The sequence below is a fragment of the Malus domestica genome, chromosome 01, assembly GCF_042453785.1.
Source record: "Malus domestica chromosome 01, GDT2T_hap1".
NCBI lineage: Eukaryota > Viridiplantae > Streptophyta > Magnoliopsida > Rosales > Rosaceae > Malus > Malus domestica.
Window position 1 is genome coordinate 17,287,925 of NC_091661.1, and position 15,853 is coordinate 17,303,777.

General features: G+C 39.8%; 2 protein-coding genes across 3 annotated transcripts; both read right to left on the reverse strand.

Moving 5' to 3' along the window:
• Positions 1-228: 228 nt before the first annotated feature.
• LOC103416197 (protein DETOXIFICATION 34-like) lies at positions 229-4,356 on the reverse strand. Its single transcript, XM_008354462.3, has 7 exons — positions 3,843-4,356; positions 2,701-3,326; positions 2,507-2,563; positions 1,805-2,043; positions 1,589-1,707; positions 1,344-1,430; positions 229-1,219 (listed from the first exon to the last, which is right to left on the reverse strand). The coding sequence occupies exons 1-7, from the start codon at positions 4,149-4,151 to the stop codon at positions 1,115-1,117; spliced, it is 1,542 nt and encodes a 513-aa protein (XP_008352684.2). The 5' UTR covers positions 4,152-4,356; the 3' UTR covers positions 229-1,114.
• A 1,311-nt stretch (positions 4,357-5,667) lies between these two features.
• LOC114822583 (G-type lectin S-receptor-like serine/threonine-protein kinase SD2-2) lies at positions 5,668-10,775 on the reverse strand. Of its 2 annotated transcripts, none has more exons than XM_029097263.2 (4): positions 7,772-10,775; positions 7,303-7,414; positions 6,576-6,766; positions 5,668-6,412 (listed from the first exon to the last, which is right to left on the reverse strand). In XM_029097263.2, exon 1 carries the CDS (start codon positions 10,552-10,554, stop codon positions 7,816-7,818), a length of 2,739 nt encoding a protein of 912 aa, XP_028953096.1. In that variant the 5' UTR covers positions 10,555-10,775; the 3' UTR covers positions 5,668-6,412; positions 6,576-6,766; positions 7,303-7,414; positions 7,772-7,815. The 2 variants fall into 2 exon arrangements, with proteins under 2 accessions (XP_028953096.1, XP_028953066.1); XM_029097233.2 differs by having other exon boundaries at positions 7,303-7,478.
• Between the last annotated feature and the right edge of the window lie 5,078 nt (positions 10,776-15,853).

Below are 15,853 nucleotides of genomic sequence, written 5' to 3' on the forward strand. Positions count from 1 at the left end.
CGCTTGACCAAGCCTGAAACTACAAGTAAGCTTCAAGTGAAATTGATACATTACCTTGTGCATCTCCACCAGTTAAAGATACCACCCCTGGATGGAGGAAGAGTACTTCTAGAGAAGATGCCACATCTACCTGTGAGACAGATAAGGCAAGTCAAGACGATACCACATTCCGATACTTAGAAGTTTCGTGATTACGAGATCACTCTCCCACAATATTTCCTAATGTCATTTGTACTAAATCATTCACCTGTACTCACTAAAGGAAAGCTTGAACCTATGTACTTGTGTAAACCCTTCACAATTAATGAGAACTCCTCTATTCCGTGGACGTAGCCAATCTGGGTGAACCACGTACATCTTGTGTTTGCTTTCCTATCTATATCCATTTATATACTTATCCACACTAATGATCGGAGCAATCTAGCGAAGATCACAAAAAGCAACCGTTTTCGCTACCTAGGATATATCGTGCAAGAGAACGGAGAATTAGAGAGATCTCAACCATAGAATAGAAGTTGGATAGATGAAGTGTAAGAGTGCATCCGGCGGGTTGTGTAACCGTCGTAGGCCACTGAAGCTCAAGGGAAAATTTTATAGGACGGCAATAAGGCCAGCGATGTTGTATGGCACAGAATGTTGGGCGGTGAAGCATCAACACGTACACAAAATGGGTGTGGCGGAGACGAGGATGCTTCGTGGGATGTGTGGGCACACAAGAAATGATAAGATTGGAAATGAGGATATTCGAGGTAAAGTAGGAGTGGCCGAAATTGAAGGAAAGATGAGAGAAAATCGGTTCCGGTGATTTGGACATGTGCAAAGAAGGCCTACTGACGCTCCGGTTCGAAGATGTGACTACGGGACAGAGGTTCAGGGCCAAAGGGGTAGAGGAAGACCTAGGAAAACTTTGGAAGAGACTCTAAGAAAAGACTTAGAGTACTTGGTTCTAACGGAGGACATGACACAAAACCGAGCGCAATGGCGTTCTAGGATTCATATAGCCGACCCCACTTAGTGGGAAAAGGCTTTGTTGTTGTTGTTGTTGTTGTTGTTGGCATTCCTTAGTGTACAAATTGTGTAGAAAACGTTTACATTCAAAGAAAAAAAAATGATTCTATATAGCTTGAGTTTGTAATCCATTTTCTTGACCACTCCATTTTTTCGGATCACCTAGTTCTTCTCCCGTCCATTGCCGCATTCTTTCTGAGGCTTGTTCTACCTGCAATTTAATTTCAATTAAGTGTTTTATTTTACCACAAAGTATGGATTATAAATTCATAACCATATTAATTTGCGTTATGTTTAATTAAATTTGATGGTAGGAAAAAGCATTAATACTTTACCTCTTTGTTCCAATTAGTATTGTAAACGATGTACAGGAGGATCAGTGTCTGCAATAATGTCCCAAATATCATACCAATCCAAATTCCCTACAAAAACAACGCTCGTTATTTTCATCATGAAAAGAAAAATGTGTTTCAGCATGTTAATTAATCATAGTTTTTTATTGTTACTTTATGCTAATCATTAGTTGAAAGGTTTGAACTATTAAGTTTCTTAAACTTTTGTTAGTGACAACTTTGGTTACCTCCACTCTCAAACTTGTACGGTAACCCAGAAGAAACCCTAGAGGTAGCCCAACAATATAATAACAAAACAAATTTATGTAAGCCACCAAAGCTTGCCAACCTCCTCCAACAGCAACACCTGTGAAATTTGTATTGTTATAACCTCAAGGGTTTCGATGATTTGATAATATCGTAGTCTTATATTAAATTGTCTGATAAGAGAAAATTAAGTTTACCAGATATAACTGGTTGAACACTATTGAGGAGCATTGTAACACTGAGTAGGAAGGCTAAACGAGAGACGGCTTGTTGCATCTCTTTGCTTTCAGTAAAGATGATGGCAAAATGATCCTTGGCTGCCAAGATAACCAGTGCAAAAATCATCCCAATGAGGAGAGACTCAAGGATGGTGATAATGACTGAGTATTTTGCAGCTCTAGGATGTGCTGATCCAAGCTCATTGGAGACACGAACGCTGCAAGGAAGTAAAATTGGAGGAGGTGTACTCCAAGGAGCGAATAAGAAAGAGTAATCCTCAGAACAATGGAATTGGATTCCATCCGGATCCATTTTGTGGGGATCCTAATCCCCACATCCCCACATCTTAACCATTCATCGTGTATCATGCAGTCATAAATCATTTAATTTTTTTATTTAAAATTAAACACAAATAGCATCTGATGGAAACTGACCACAAGATATACGATAAACGGTAAGGATGTGGGAATCCCTAGGATCCTCACAAAATGGATTTGGAGAGGATCCCTTTCCCAGAACAATGACATTGACTAATTACATAATATGATAGTTGATGTATCATTTATAGTTTAACCACATACATATAATTATAACTATCACATCACTTGGTCAGCTAATGGAGTACTTACGGTTTTTAATACGAAATTAAGAATTAGCAGCAAAAAGTGAAAGTTCCTTACCTTATTGCTGCATTGATCCCAATAAACAACATGCCTTCCCATCCATTCACATTCATGCTGAAACAGAAAATCAAACACAAATCAGAATAAAATGATTTCGTATCAATTAATATCGAAACCTAACGTACATATTATTGTGGAGGGAGGAACATTGTAGTCAATTTTTACGGTAAAAGAACAAAGGGTTTTGTTACCAGATTGAAAGGGAGCCAACTGCAATAACAGGATCGTCAAGGTGTCCAGTGAGAACAATTATGGTCATGAAATACCAAATCTCCAAGCAAAGCATGACAGCTGAAGCAATAGAGAGTTTTGCAAAAGACCACAATTCCTTGAAGGCCAGCCATGACAACCCCTTCCAGCCGTCAGTACACCAACCGACTATATAAACCACCTGAGCCAATGCCATCCCCCAGGCTGAGATATCATACGCTGCAGCGGCACCGCCAGTTCCCCACCCGAAAACTTTTATGAAGAGAAAAAGGATTCCTATGTGTGCTATCAGAGAGATGAAACCAATCCATGCAAGAACTCCAACCTTGCTCTGTGCCTGCAAGAACTTCTGAGTTGGGAAGTTGATGGCAAGGGAAAACATTTGAGGGATGGTTTGGATGGAGAATTTCCCGGCTAGGTCTGCAATGTCATCCTCTTGGCCTAAGAGTTTTAGGACTGGCGCGGAGTAGATGTAAAGTGGTAGTATAGCAATGCAGGCAGCGAAAAGGATTATCCACGAGCGCTGCATGTACACCCCTAGCATGTCTACTTGCCCAGCACCAAATGCCTGCCCACATAGTGTTTCAAGTGCACTTGCCATACCAAGCTGCAAGTTCAACCACATTCATTGTTTAGTTTTAACCATTGAATTATAGTGTATGTATGTATGTATATGTGTGTATGTGTGTGTGTGTGTGTGTGTGTGTGTTTTGTGTGCGTGTAGCGATGTTCTGATGCAATCTAACTGACGGGGAGGAGAATTTGAACTTAGGTATAGAGGGTGACACAATGCCTACCCAACCCGGCTATGCTCAGGTCTGAAAAAACTAGTATATCTGATTCACTTGTAGTTATCAAATAAATACTTCTCATGAAAACCCTAAAACTCTAAACATCTACCTTCTTAATTAAACCATGAAAATCCTTTAGATTATTTCGTTGCGAATCATGTACGTACTTGACACACATTCAGATCGCTAAATCTTGTGGTGCAAGTATTGTAAGACCGTTTGTATGCATAACACTACTTAATCATCGTGAATGAATACGAATGCACAACAAAATAGGAACATTGAGTATGAAAATCCTTTGGGAAACTGCAATGCAAGGAGAAGAAGCTAACCAGGAAGCCAAACGAAAAATTGGAAATGACAGAGAGAGAAATTGCAACGGCAGAGAGCTCCACATTTCCTATATGCCCAACAAAGATGTTTGTGAAGGAGTTGACACCGTAGTTGCACAATATGTTAAAGGCAATTGGCCCTGCAATTGACCAAAGCTTTGTGGTCTCTACAAAACATATGCTCTTGGCATCCTGGAAGGTGTGAATTACCGGATAATCTCCGTCACTGGACCCAATGAACGCGGGAGGAGCATGGTGGAGTTCTGCAGGTTCAAGGGATGAGACTGCGTCATCCACTCCATCAATCATCAATGTTGGACTTTGTAGCACTGCTGAAGATGATCCAGCAGAGGCCTCCGCCTTAACTGGTACATTTTCTTCCGGGGTACCTATTTTCGAAAACTTTTAAATCAACCCTTTGAATCTTTTTTTTTTTTTTTTTTTGCTTCACCTTCGGAAGCTTGGGATTAAAGAAAACTCAGGAGATTCTGATTTCTTTGTGTTTCTTCTTGTTTTATTTAATTTCGATTTTTTTGTTCCGGCGAAGTAATCTTAAGAATGCTGCTAATATAGCTATAATTTAGGCACGCCATACAAAGATATCAACCTCGCATAAAAAAGATGACCAAGTCTTAGATTGTAGTGCAGTTTTCAGTTATTATTTCTTCAGAATTTTAGTTGTAATTGCCTTGAACCGTTTGGGTACAACAACTCAAGTCACTTGCATATAAACTTTGTACCGATATACAAAATATTAAATCAAGGACAAAGATAGTGCAAATGACACTTTACCATAGGGGCGAAAAACAAAAATGTCTATGCATTATGATGTGGGTTCGATTCCTACTAAATGTTGTTGTTTGTAAAACTCATCTATGACCCAACATATTCTGAATTGAAAGACCGTTTGTGGGAATGATCCAATAATGACCTAAAAACTGCTTGGTTTAAATTATGAAAAAAAATTATGAGATATATCTGTAGGCATTGAAATTTTGGAAATTTCGTGTTTACATACACATACCAAAGGTTAGTGCCATCTATGCAAAACCTTTTAACATGTTTGGGAAGATTTTTTGTTTGTTTTTTTATTTCATGACAGTTATGACAATTCCAGAGTTGCCATACCAATCTAGTTATTAAGATCTTTCCTGTTTTTTGATTTTTTTTTTTTCAGTTCCCTGTATGGTTATTAAAGGACAGATTAGTAATTAAGAAATTGGCAAAAATGGGTAGGATGAGCACAATGGAAGGTGATAACAGCACTCATTATTATTCTTCTTCTTATTAACTACATATTACATCAAATCTCGATTAAACTAATTAAAATCAAATGTTAACTAAATCAATTAATTAAATAGAGATAACACGATGGTGGCGAGAAGGTTGAAATGCATCTGTAAATCTTCTCGGCCTCCAAAATGGTGGACTGCCCGTTGGTCTTTTAAAAAAAATAGAAATAACATATCAATCATATATTGACGATATATTGAAAGTTAATTATAAATAAATATATATATATATATGAATAAATAAATAAAGAGTAAAAAAATTGAGACGGGGTGATTAGTAAGGAAAGAGATCCTCTCCGGATCTCTTCCACCAAAGAAACCCAATCAAATGATCCGAACTCTTAAAATTTGATCTAACAGCTAAAATTATTATAACTTTTAAAGGGAACTCATGTTTTTAACCGTTGGATTACATTTCAAGAGTCCGGATCACTTGATTTGGTGAATTTAGTGGAAAAGATCCGGAGAGGATATCTTTTTTATTTGTAATCCACTATTTTTTTCGAAATTTAATAAAAAATAATAAAACAAAATAAAAGTTAATTGTCCCATACGCATGTGGAAAGAAATAGTTTTAATAATTACAATTGGTAAATGATCATGAAGTATTAGAAAAGAATTCCATGACCTAGTGGAAAGGAAAAGGCATCATCATTTGCAAAAAGGTAAAAGTAAGGCGACATGACAGGGCGGAATATCTCCCTGCATATCCACCCACCTACCTGGCCAGAGGTAATGTCAAAAATGAAATCACTGAAATGTGAGACCTACAAATATACTTGTCCTTCATGTCGATATAATGTCCCACAAAGGCATCCAATGACATTTCTCCTCCTCTGCCCACAAATTCTGATACTGCCTATATGCCTGTGTAATATGCATACAGAAACATATTCACAAAACAACATCTCCCAAACCATTCACCAAGAAATACAAACGGGAAGATTTCATGAACGGAAAACTCCGCTTCGGCTGACGGAAGTAAAGTGCCTTTTACTCGTTTCAAGAAACTGCTTCCTGGATGCAATAGGACAAGTCTTATTCTCTTGGCAGCACATTCTCCCCTTTCCCATTGAACTCTTAGAAATAAAATCTTGTCCAGTCAACTCATAGGCTCCGGTTGGGAGTATTTGATTGTCAGTATACACCGTACTTGTAGCTGCTGTACTTGCTTTTGAGCAAAGGAAGAGGGAAAGATTGTACCTGTGACAAATCCAGTAACTTTCACTGGTCTCGAGTACCCAGCTATAATCGCTACGATGGCTAATGCAGTTAAACCTGCAAGTACAAAACCCCAGTGAATCTTTCAAAAATTGTCTTAAATACGACCCTGGATCCATACCCTAACAGCATTCCTAAAAGGCAGAGCATATTAACAAAAGAAGCATGAAACCTATGGTGACAGATATCAATTTTAAAAATTGAGGGATAAAACACATACCATCTTTAATGTTGTCCTTGTCAGTCCGATGGCGGAGCCTGGGATGTTTATTTTCTTTTTCTGAGGGAAAGATGAAGAAGCTCGCAAAGACTATCGTAGAAGTAGAAAGGCAAGTATCGGCAGCTTGCTTGTGCCAGCCTCCTTGAGGCAATTTAACCAACAGTTTGGTTCATTGTGAAGGGCAACTAGAACTGCCATAGCAGAAAATCCATCAATAATCTTTCAATAATAATTCAAGTTGAAATCAAGTGACGATAAAATACGAAGGGGCAACTGAAAATCTAAATTCATCTAAACTAGAAACAAGAACCATGCAATAGTCAAACAGATTGCTTTACCACCTCTACTTGATTAATCTGGCACAATCTGACGAACTCATGTTAAGTAATAGTTGAGGAACAATGTTGAGTGTGCAAACAGTAGATTAACCAGAGATATATGACCAAAGCGTGTTAAGTAATAGTCAATAAATAATTTTGTCATAGTGAATGAGAGAGCAGTGACTTTGGGATTCTTAATCGTCGCAGACTTGGCAGTCCTGACTCTCCTGAGCTATCTTTCAAGTCAAAACTTTTGTGGAATAGAAATGCAATAATACAGAACGGAAAGCATCAGACAGAGCATATCGGCAACGAGGTATGCATGTTGATGGAGACTACGGAGTAATATTTATCCATATACACTTCAGTTAAATCAATTTATATAAACCTAGGTGACTTATATGTACCTGAATTCATATGAGCAGTGTTGACATCTGGCAGTTGGGGGCTACTACCTCTGAAGAAAATCAATGGCAACGTATGCTATAGACATTGAAGAGAACCATGGCACCATTCCAGCTAGAACATGGCAAGGCACCAAAACCAGTAAGGTATTGCGTAATTAACCATTAGCTATATGAGTCTGCATTTAAAACAAAATTGACATTTTAAACAAATCACTCATAGCATGATAATCGACATAAAAAGAAAACACTGAAAGAACCTTACTTGTGACTCAACCAAGCCCAAATAAACGCTAAAGCTAAGGACTATTCAAACCATATATTTATAAATCCAACAACACTTCAAACAACATTAGATATTTGGCCACAATCCATCACTATTACATTTACACCAGATACTCCTTCCCAAACTATATATGAAGCGAATGAATCAATCAAATGCTTAAATGGGTTACTAAGAAAAAAAAAATACCCATTGTGAAGAAGGGCAGAAAACACAACTGGCTTGGAATGCTGTTAGGCTTGGTCGGTAAAGCCCACTGAACTTCTTTGGTTATCATCCACAATCTCAGTCACTAGGGAAGAGCCATTACCAATAGACGATTCTGAACAACCACTCGATAATCTTGTATTGTAACCGGAGAAGTCGCTGCCATTAGATAACCCAATTCCCGAATCAGCCTTTACCCCGCAAAAAGACTCCCCTGAAACCAGTGCTTGCAACAATTTGGGTGCTGGAGGAACAGTCACTTCCACCAGCCCTTCCAACATTTTCACTACCATCCCCATGGTAGGCCGCATTGCCTCGGCATCCTGTATGCACCACACTGCCACCATTGCAGCACGCTCTGCCTCCTCAATATTATATGTGCATCCGAGCCTATTGTCAATAACTTCCCTTACATTGCCCTCAATTATTTTCTGTGCCGCCCGTGGAGGAAAGAACAAACTGTCAGTTGTTTCACTTGCACCCTCTCTTCCACCTACAGATTGGCGCGCCTCCACATTTCTGCGGCCTGCAAGTAATTCTATTAGTGTCATTCCATAGCTGTATACATCGGCTTTCATGGTGATTGCCACACCAGATATCCACTCTGGTGCCATATAACCCCTGGTGCCCCTCATTGTGGCTAATACCCGACTAAAGTCCCGTACAACTAGCTTTGCCAACCCAAAATCTGACACCTTTGCAGTGCAAGAACTATCAAGCAAAATGTTTTCTGGTTTGATATCACAATGGATTATGCACTCTCTACACTCCTCATGTAAATATGCAATGCCTCTTGCCATACCAACTGCTATCCGAAATCTAACATCCCAACTCAAATTTGGACCATCTTGACGTAGGTACACACTAAGAGCACCATTTGGCATGTAATCATAAACCAAAAGTCTATGGGAATTTTCTGAGCAGAAGCCTCTAAGTCTGACAAGATTGACATGTTGAATGTTCCCAATCGTGCAAACTTCCGCTTGGAATTCTTTCTGTCCACCACCTGGCCTATCTAAGCGCTTCACTGCAACAATAGTAGAATCTAATAACTCCCCGTGGAAAACAGCTCCAAATCCACCATGCCCAAGTTTGTCTGAAAAACCCCGTGTTGCAGTGTCAAGTTCTTTATAAGAAAATACCTTCAAATTAAAGGTTGACATAAGCTGAACCTTTTCTTTTTCTCTCTTCTTCTTCTCTCTTACCTTAATAAAAATCACCACCACCGCCGCTACAAAGCCCAAAATTACAATTGACCCAACAATGCTAGCACTCAAAACAACACGAATTGGCACCTTCTTCTCCAATCTCGTTGCACTTTTTTGCACCCTTAAATAGAAATCATTAACAAATCCACTTTCGGAGGTCAAATTTTGCAAATTCGAGAGAGACCCGTTATACACTCTACAGATGCCAGTAATGTTATCGTAGTCCACACCTATACAAGTACATAAAAGCAAGCATATGTCCTGACAATCGTCAAAGTCAGTTCTATAAGGCTTACTATAACTTCCAACATATCTCACAACACCAACCTTGTCAAACCTATCATCCCTCTGACCACAAGCCACTCCCTCATTATACACCCGGCGGCAACCCCCCGAGTAGTCCCCTAAGTTCCAACTAGACTCATCCACCGGCTGAAAACCGGAGTCACACTCACATGGCCTAGGTGTTTCACCATTGCAAACCCCAAAAGGCCCACACATACCAAACACTCTGCACTTTTTCTCAGGCTGAAACCAAAACGTGTTCCAGGTCTGCGTTGCCCAAGTGAACTGCCTGAGCTGACCCGAAGGGTCCATCTGGAACCGGGTCAGCGGCGGGTCCAACCGGCCATCCAGCGGCGACTCAGTGAACCCGAACGACGCCGTTGGCGTGAATGGGTCGATAAAATGGAACTTATATATGTAAGGCACCGTCATTTGAGGCACATTAGCGAAGGCATTACCGGTCCAATTCCCAGTTGTCCAATAAGATGCAGTACCATTAAAAACGAGCTCAAACTCACCGTACTCCGGCGGTCTCAGCCGCAAAGAATACAAACCCGGCGAAGGGTCTATGTAGCTCCGCCAACACGTAAGCCCTCGCTCGCTCGTCAGGTTCATCCCCGGAAGCCACGTGTCAGTCGGGTAATCGAAGCTCTGCCACGCGACGGTGCCTCCCTGGGTAAGCAAAACCAGATTGCCATTCTCCAAAAGCTCGACACTAACGCCGATCCCCGCGTTCGTGCTCGACCACACGATTGAGTTACCGGATTCTTTGACCACCAACCGACCCGACCCGGTGATTTCCAAGCTCGAGGAGGTGAGATTATTGACGGCTCGGCCCCGGTTCGCGACCCAGACGTAAGTCGGGACCGGAATCAGAGCATACCAAATGCCCAAGTACCATTTGGGACTTTCGTTGTTGGTGGAGAAGAAGCCGAGCTCAAAGGTCCGGTTGGGGCTCGAGAGCGTCGCGTTCCCAAAGATTACAACTTCGCTGTTCCTCGCCATTGGGTACTGTAAATTCGGGAGCGTCGCCGTCGCCGTCGCGGGTACGGGAGACCCGTTTGTGCTGCGCGTGGGGGAGTCAGGAAAGTCGGGGACTTTGGCTCTGGTGTAGAACTGGGATTCGATTCGGGGTGACAATTCGTCAACGGGGATGGCGTTTATGGGTTTTAGAAGAAGGGCTTGGAGAAGAAGAAGGAGAAGAGAAATGGGCAGCATGGAAGAAGCCATGGCGGGTGGCGGCGACGGCGGCCGTGGTGAAATTTCATTCATTTTGTTTCAGTATTGCAAGTGTTTGGTTTCCGGGAAAACATTATCCGGGAAAAAAAGGGCAATGGTGCTATTGATGGCTGAAGCCTCAATTCACTGAAAAAGCACCGACTTGTTTTTGGTCAGAGAGACAGAGAGAGATTATGGAAATCTGTAAAAGCTGCCAACGCACAAGGGGAAAAAGGTCTGACAAAAAATATATTTAAATAAATAAATATTTTTTAGATAAACCTGAGATTCCACTTCAATGCTAGGAGCATAAATGGTCGGGCTTCATGAAACCCCAATAGAAATAAGAATAATGTTGATTTGCAAATCTGATTTAAAAATAATAGTTTAAACTAATTCAGGTTATTCAGTAATTGTAGAATGAAATCATTTAGTATTAGGATATAGTACTATTCTTAGTAATATTCTTTTTCATTTGTAAGTGAAAGATCTTAGGTTTGATTCTCTCCAAATACGAATTTGAACCATATTATTGTTAGCCCATCGTGAGGCCAAGATTATCGATTTTCCCTTAGTGTAGATAATATCATTTGTTTAAAAAAAATGATCGTACAATTTTTCTCAAAAAGTATCAAGACATGTACGTAAAATTACCGAAATACATTATTGTTCTTGCTCTTTTACATTGAGTGTTTATTTATGTAAGGGGAATTAAAGGTAATTTTCTTTATTTTTTTTACACACAAAAAAAGTTAATTATGCTTTGAATTATTACTCCTAATTTACGATCGGGATATGAGTTGCATATGTGAGACAATGAGAGGAGTAAATTATATAGATTTTTTTTTTTTAATGGGATGTGATTTACAAGTTTTCTTAAGCACATCACATTTGTCCAAGAAATAAGGTAAAAGAGAAATTGCGTACAAAAAAGAGAGATGTTATTGCCTTTTTAATCCTCAGTTGATTGGTCAGAAAATTTTGTATTATGTAACTTAGTTGAAATTTGATTACATGCTTACTAATTACTTATTTAGAATGAAAATTAAAATTATATAATTCTCGATTTCTTATGTGTTTACTAACATATAAACATTTAAAAAAAAACTGAGAATAACTATGTTTGTTCTACAAGACACGAGAGTGCGATTCAACATGTAATCAGTGGGCGCCGAAATAATCACACTCCCAAAAAAATGCATTACTTACTTCTATATATCCTTTGAAATTCTCCTGGCTATCTTATATTTGTAGGAAAATAAATATAAGTCGAAGTAGCTTCACGAAAGGGACAAGAAAATCACTCTTGTAGTGGAGGGTATTTTGGTAAAATAATTGGTCAGAAAAGGTAATGGTGGGGGACAAATGTTCTCTTAAGTCCACTCACGCTGGAGGTCATCTCTTTTTCAAGTTTCAAAGTTTCAACAGAGAAACGGAAGATATCGAATAAAGAGAATTTTAAATTGGAAATTAAATATTGACAAAAAAAAATGGAAATTAAATAATAAGTTACATATGGAAAAAAATAAATTAAAAATAAGGAGAGTGGGGACCAAGAATTAGGGGAGGGTAGGATGCCAACAGATCTAAATATTCATAATTTTCCTTTTTGATAAATATTCGAATTTTTTATTTCCTAAGAATAATAAAATATGAATGAACAAGACAAAAGGAGTACGAGGATTCTAAGAATCAATTCATCTTAATCATTCATCGTATATCGTGTAGTCAATTTTCATTAAGCATTATTTGTGTTGATTTTAAATAAAAATTTTAAATAATTTTTGAACACATAATGACTCATGAAGGAATAAGAAGAAAAAACTAATGAAAATTGCTTGAAAACTTTGAATTTTAGCCATAAAGACAATATAAAGGATAAAGTAAATAGTATTAGGTTTAATTTTTTAATATAAAAATATAATTTTTCATTAACGTAAACAGTACCTCAAAATTTTCGTTAAAACTTAATAAGATGAATTGATTTTTAAGATCTCACAAACAATATCGGATAAAATCCTATTCCACAAAGTAGTCTTTTCGTCCTGTCCTTGTCCATGTGCTGCGCATGCCTTGGAAAAATCTTTGAATTTTGAGATTCTATTTTTTTGCTTTTTTAAATTTGTCTTATTAATCATCACGCTAATGATGACCTAATTTTAAAGGTTAAGAATTAAGTGGTCCAGCCATCATTCCGTTTTCTTCAAATTGAACACGTAACCTATGTCGTTAAGTATTAAAGATGGAGTGTTTATTCAAAGATTAAGAATATGTAATAAGGTTATGCTTCACTTGTGATTGATTTTGATACGCTATCTGTTACTTAAGTTTTAAAGTTTAAGCGCCCGTGGGAGCTTGAGTAATTTAGTGTTATCTTTTCAAAAGACGTTCAATCATCTGAGCTGTCATCCAATAATTAATTTTGTTTAAAACTTTTAGACCATCTCCAATTATTTGGTTAAAACTTGAACTTTAGGTTTTAAATTTCCCCAAACTTACTCAATAGTTGACTCTAAAATAAGTTTCGAGTTAAAACTGGTTTTTAGGGCAACTATCGGCCAAGATTCAGCCTAAGTTAAAGATCCTAGCCCACAGTGCGCATAGATGCGCCTAGAATAGAGGAGGTCGCACAAACTTGACGCGCCCAACATGCGAGCGCTGATAGGAAGTGGGGCCTACCCTGACAAGGTTGTTGTCCACCCAAAACGCGCCCAATGGAATTAAAACTTATTGATAAATCTAATTTTCTGGATTAAAAATTTAGGTTTAACTGTCACATCCCCGCCTAGGCCCCTAGCACATCCTGGGCTAGACTCCGTCGTAATACGATATTATCCACTTTGCATCTCGACCACGCCCTCACGGTTTTGTTTCTGGGAACTTACACAAGAACTTCCCAGTGGGTCACCCATCATGAGATTGCTCTCGCGCGAACTTGCTTAACTTTGGAGTTCTGATTAAACCCGAAGCCAGTGAGCTCCCAAAAAGTCTCGTGCGATGGAAATATACATATAAGACTTATAAGATCCTCACCCATGAATTGGTCTTACGAGAGGGGTCTCCCAAGAATCCATGAAGCTAATCGTTTGGAACTGCCAGGGTATCGGGGGTGACCTGACAATTGACAATTTGCTGGAACAGAATCGGCGTCATACCCCCGACATAGTGATCCTGCTTGAAACGAAAAACAAAAGCAGTCGCTATGAGTTTCTGAAAAGAAGGTTAGATATGAATTTTATGTTCGCTGTGGAGCCAAAAGGCATCGGTGGCGGACTCTGTGTCCTCTGGAAAGATGAGTCACAAATCATGCTTGTAAAATCAGAGGAGTTCATGATTGAAGTCAAGGTTTGGGATGCAACCATCAACCACCACTGGAGACTTTTTGCCATTTACGCCAGTACGGATGAACGGAGACGAATGGAGCAATGGAAGAATCTCAGTAAAAGGATCAACTATGATGATAACCATTGCCTCCTCATTGGTGATTTCAACAACATCTTGTGCAACGATGAGAAGGAAGGCGGCAACACAAGGTCTATCTCCAGTTTGAGGGACTTCAGAGATTTCGTGGCGAGGAACGAGCTTCTGGACTTGGGTTTTGAAGGCTACCCATTCACTTGGAGGAACAATCGCGACTCACTTCCCATCCAACAGAGGTTGGATCGCGGGCTTGCTACCCCAGGTTGGTCCGATCTCTACCCTGACACCACAATCAAGCACGTCACCCTCGACGGATCTGATCACGTAATGCTGATCCTCTTCACTGAAAAAATGAGGGTGTGGAGAGGACGGAAATTCGCCTTTGACTCACGGTGGAGCAAAATGGAAGACTGTCGCGACCGTGTGTCCAGAGACTGGAGATGTATTTCGGGAGGCTCCCATGCCTTTCGTTTATGTGAAAAAATGAAAACACTAAGAAGGAGCTTAAAGGAGTGGTATAGAGGCAGGGGTAGAAACTCTAAGAAAGCTATTGACCAACTGAAGGTGGAGATCCGGAGGGCTTATGAGTCCAATCAGTTTGCTTCCGACCAGATAAAGATAAAGGAGAAAGAATTACGAGCTGCTCACAAGGAAGAAGAAGCCTACTGGAAATTGAAATCCAAAATTCAATGGTTAAAAGAGGGTGAAAAGAACACTAAATTCTTTCATGCACAAACTGTGAGAAGAAGAAAGCACAATAAGATCAAATGGCTGGAGGACCATCACGGAGTTTGGCACGAGGATGAAAAGGAAATATGTGATATTGCTTCTTCCTACTTTACTGGCTTGTTTCAATCCTCTAGGCCGAGTCATATTGGAGAGATAACGGAGTGCATGGAGAATAGAGTTAGTAATGATGACAACCGGCTTCTGACGGCTCCGATCACAGACAGTGAAATTATGGAGGCAGCCTTCCAAATTCCACCTACGAAAGCCCCGGGGCCCGACGGCTTCACCGGATGTTTCTATAAGGATCATTGGGAGACTGTGGGTAAGGATGTGACTTTGGTTGTCAATGCCTTCTGGCACTCGGGGAAACTGTTGAGGAAGCTAAACCACACCAATTTGGTTCTCATCCCAAAGGTGAAATGTCCAAAGAGTATGGCGCAATTCAGGCCTATTGCGCTATGCAACGTTATTTATAAGATCATTGCCAAGATATTGACTAACAGGCTAAAGTCTGTGATGCCGAAAATAATTGGAGAATATCAATCCGCTTTCGTTGCTGGGAAACAAATACAAGACAACATCCTAGTGGTGCATGAAATTCTTCACTCTCTGCTTCACCAAAAGAAAGGGAACCAAGAAGGAATGGCCATAAAGTTGGACATGGCCAAAGCGTACGACTGGGTGGAATGGAACTTCATTCTTTCCATGATGGTCAAATTGGGTTTTGCGCCTATGTTCTGCGATCGTATAAAGGAATACATCTCTTCTGTCTCCTTCAGTATTCTCATTAATGGTTCTCCGACGGGCCATATCTATCCTGAGATGGGGCTTCGACAAGGTGACCCACTATCCCCTTTTCTGTTTCTCTTATGTACCGAAGGATTCTCTTCGCTAATCAGAAGAAGCATGGAACGCGGATCCCTACACGGTATCAAGCTGACACCAAGTGGTAACCCCCTATCCCACCTCTTCTTTGCGGATGACTCTGTGCTTTTTGGGCACGCCATTGTGGAGGAGGCTCAAGGGATGGTGGATGTTCTGAATGTTTATGCAAATGGCTCGGGGCAGAACATAAATCTGGACAAGAGCTCTCTTTTCTTTGGATCCACAACATCGAAAAGAAATAAGAAGAAAATTGGGGAAACTTTGGGCATCCACTGTCGGATGGGCTTTGGGAAATACCTAGGGCTACAATCTGATTTTG

Excerpts from the sequence above, each read along its gene's own strand:
- LOC103416197 (XM_008354462.3), bottom strand. The coding sequence starts at position 4,151 with ATGATTGATGGAGTGGATGACGCAGTCTCATCCCTTGAACCTGCAGAA. Across the intron at positions 1,708-1,804 it reads TGTTCAACCAGTTATATCTG|GTGTTGCTGTTGGAGGAGGT; the intron begins GTAAACTTAATT and ends CAAATTTCACAG. Across the intron at positions 1,431-1,588 it reads GTACAAGTTTGAGAGTGGAG|GGAATTTGGATTGGTATGAT; the intron begins GTAACCAAAGTT and ends TTGTTTTTGTAG.
- LOC114822583 (XM_029097263.2), bottom strand. The coding sequence starts at position 10,554 with ATGAATGAAATTTCACCACGGCCGCCGTCGCCGCCACCCGCCATGGCT.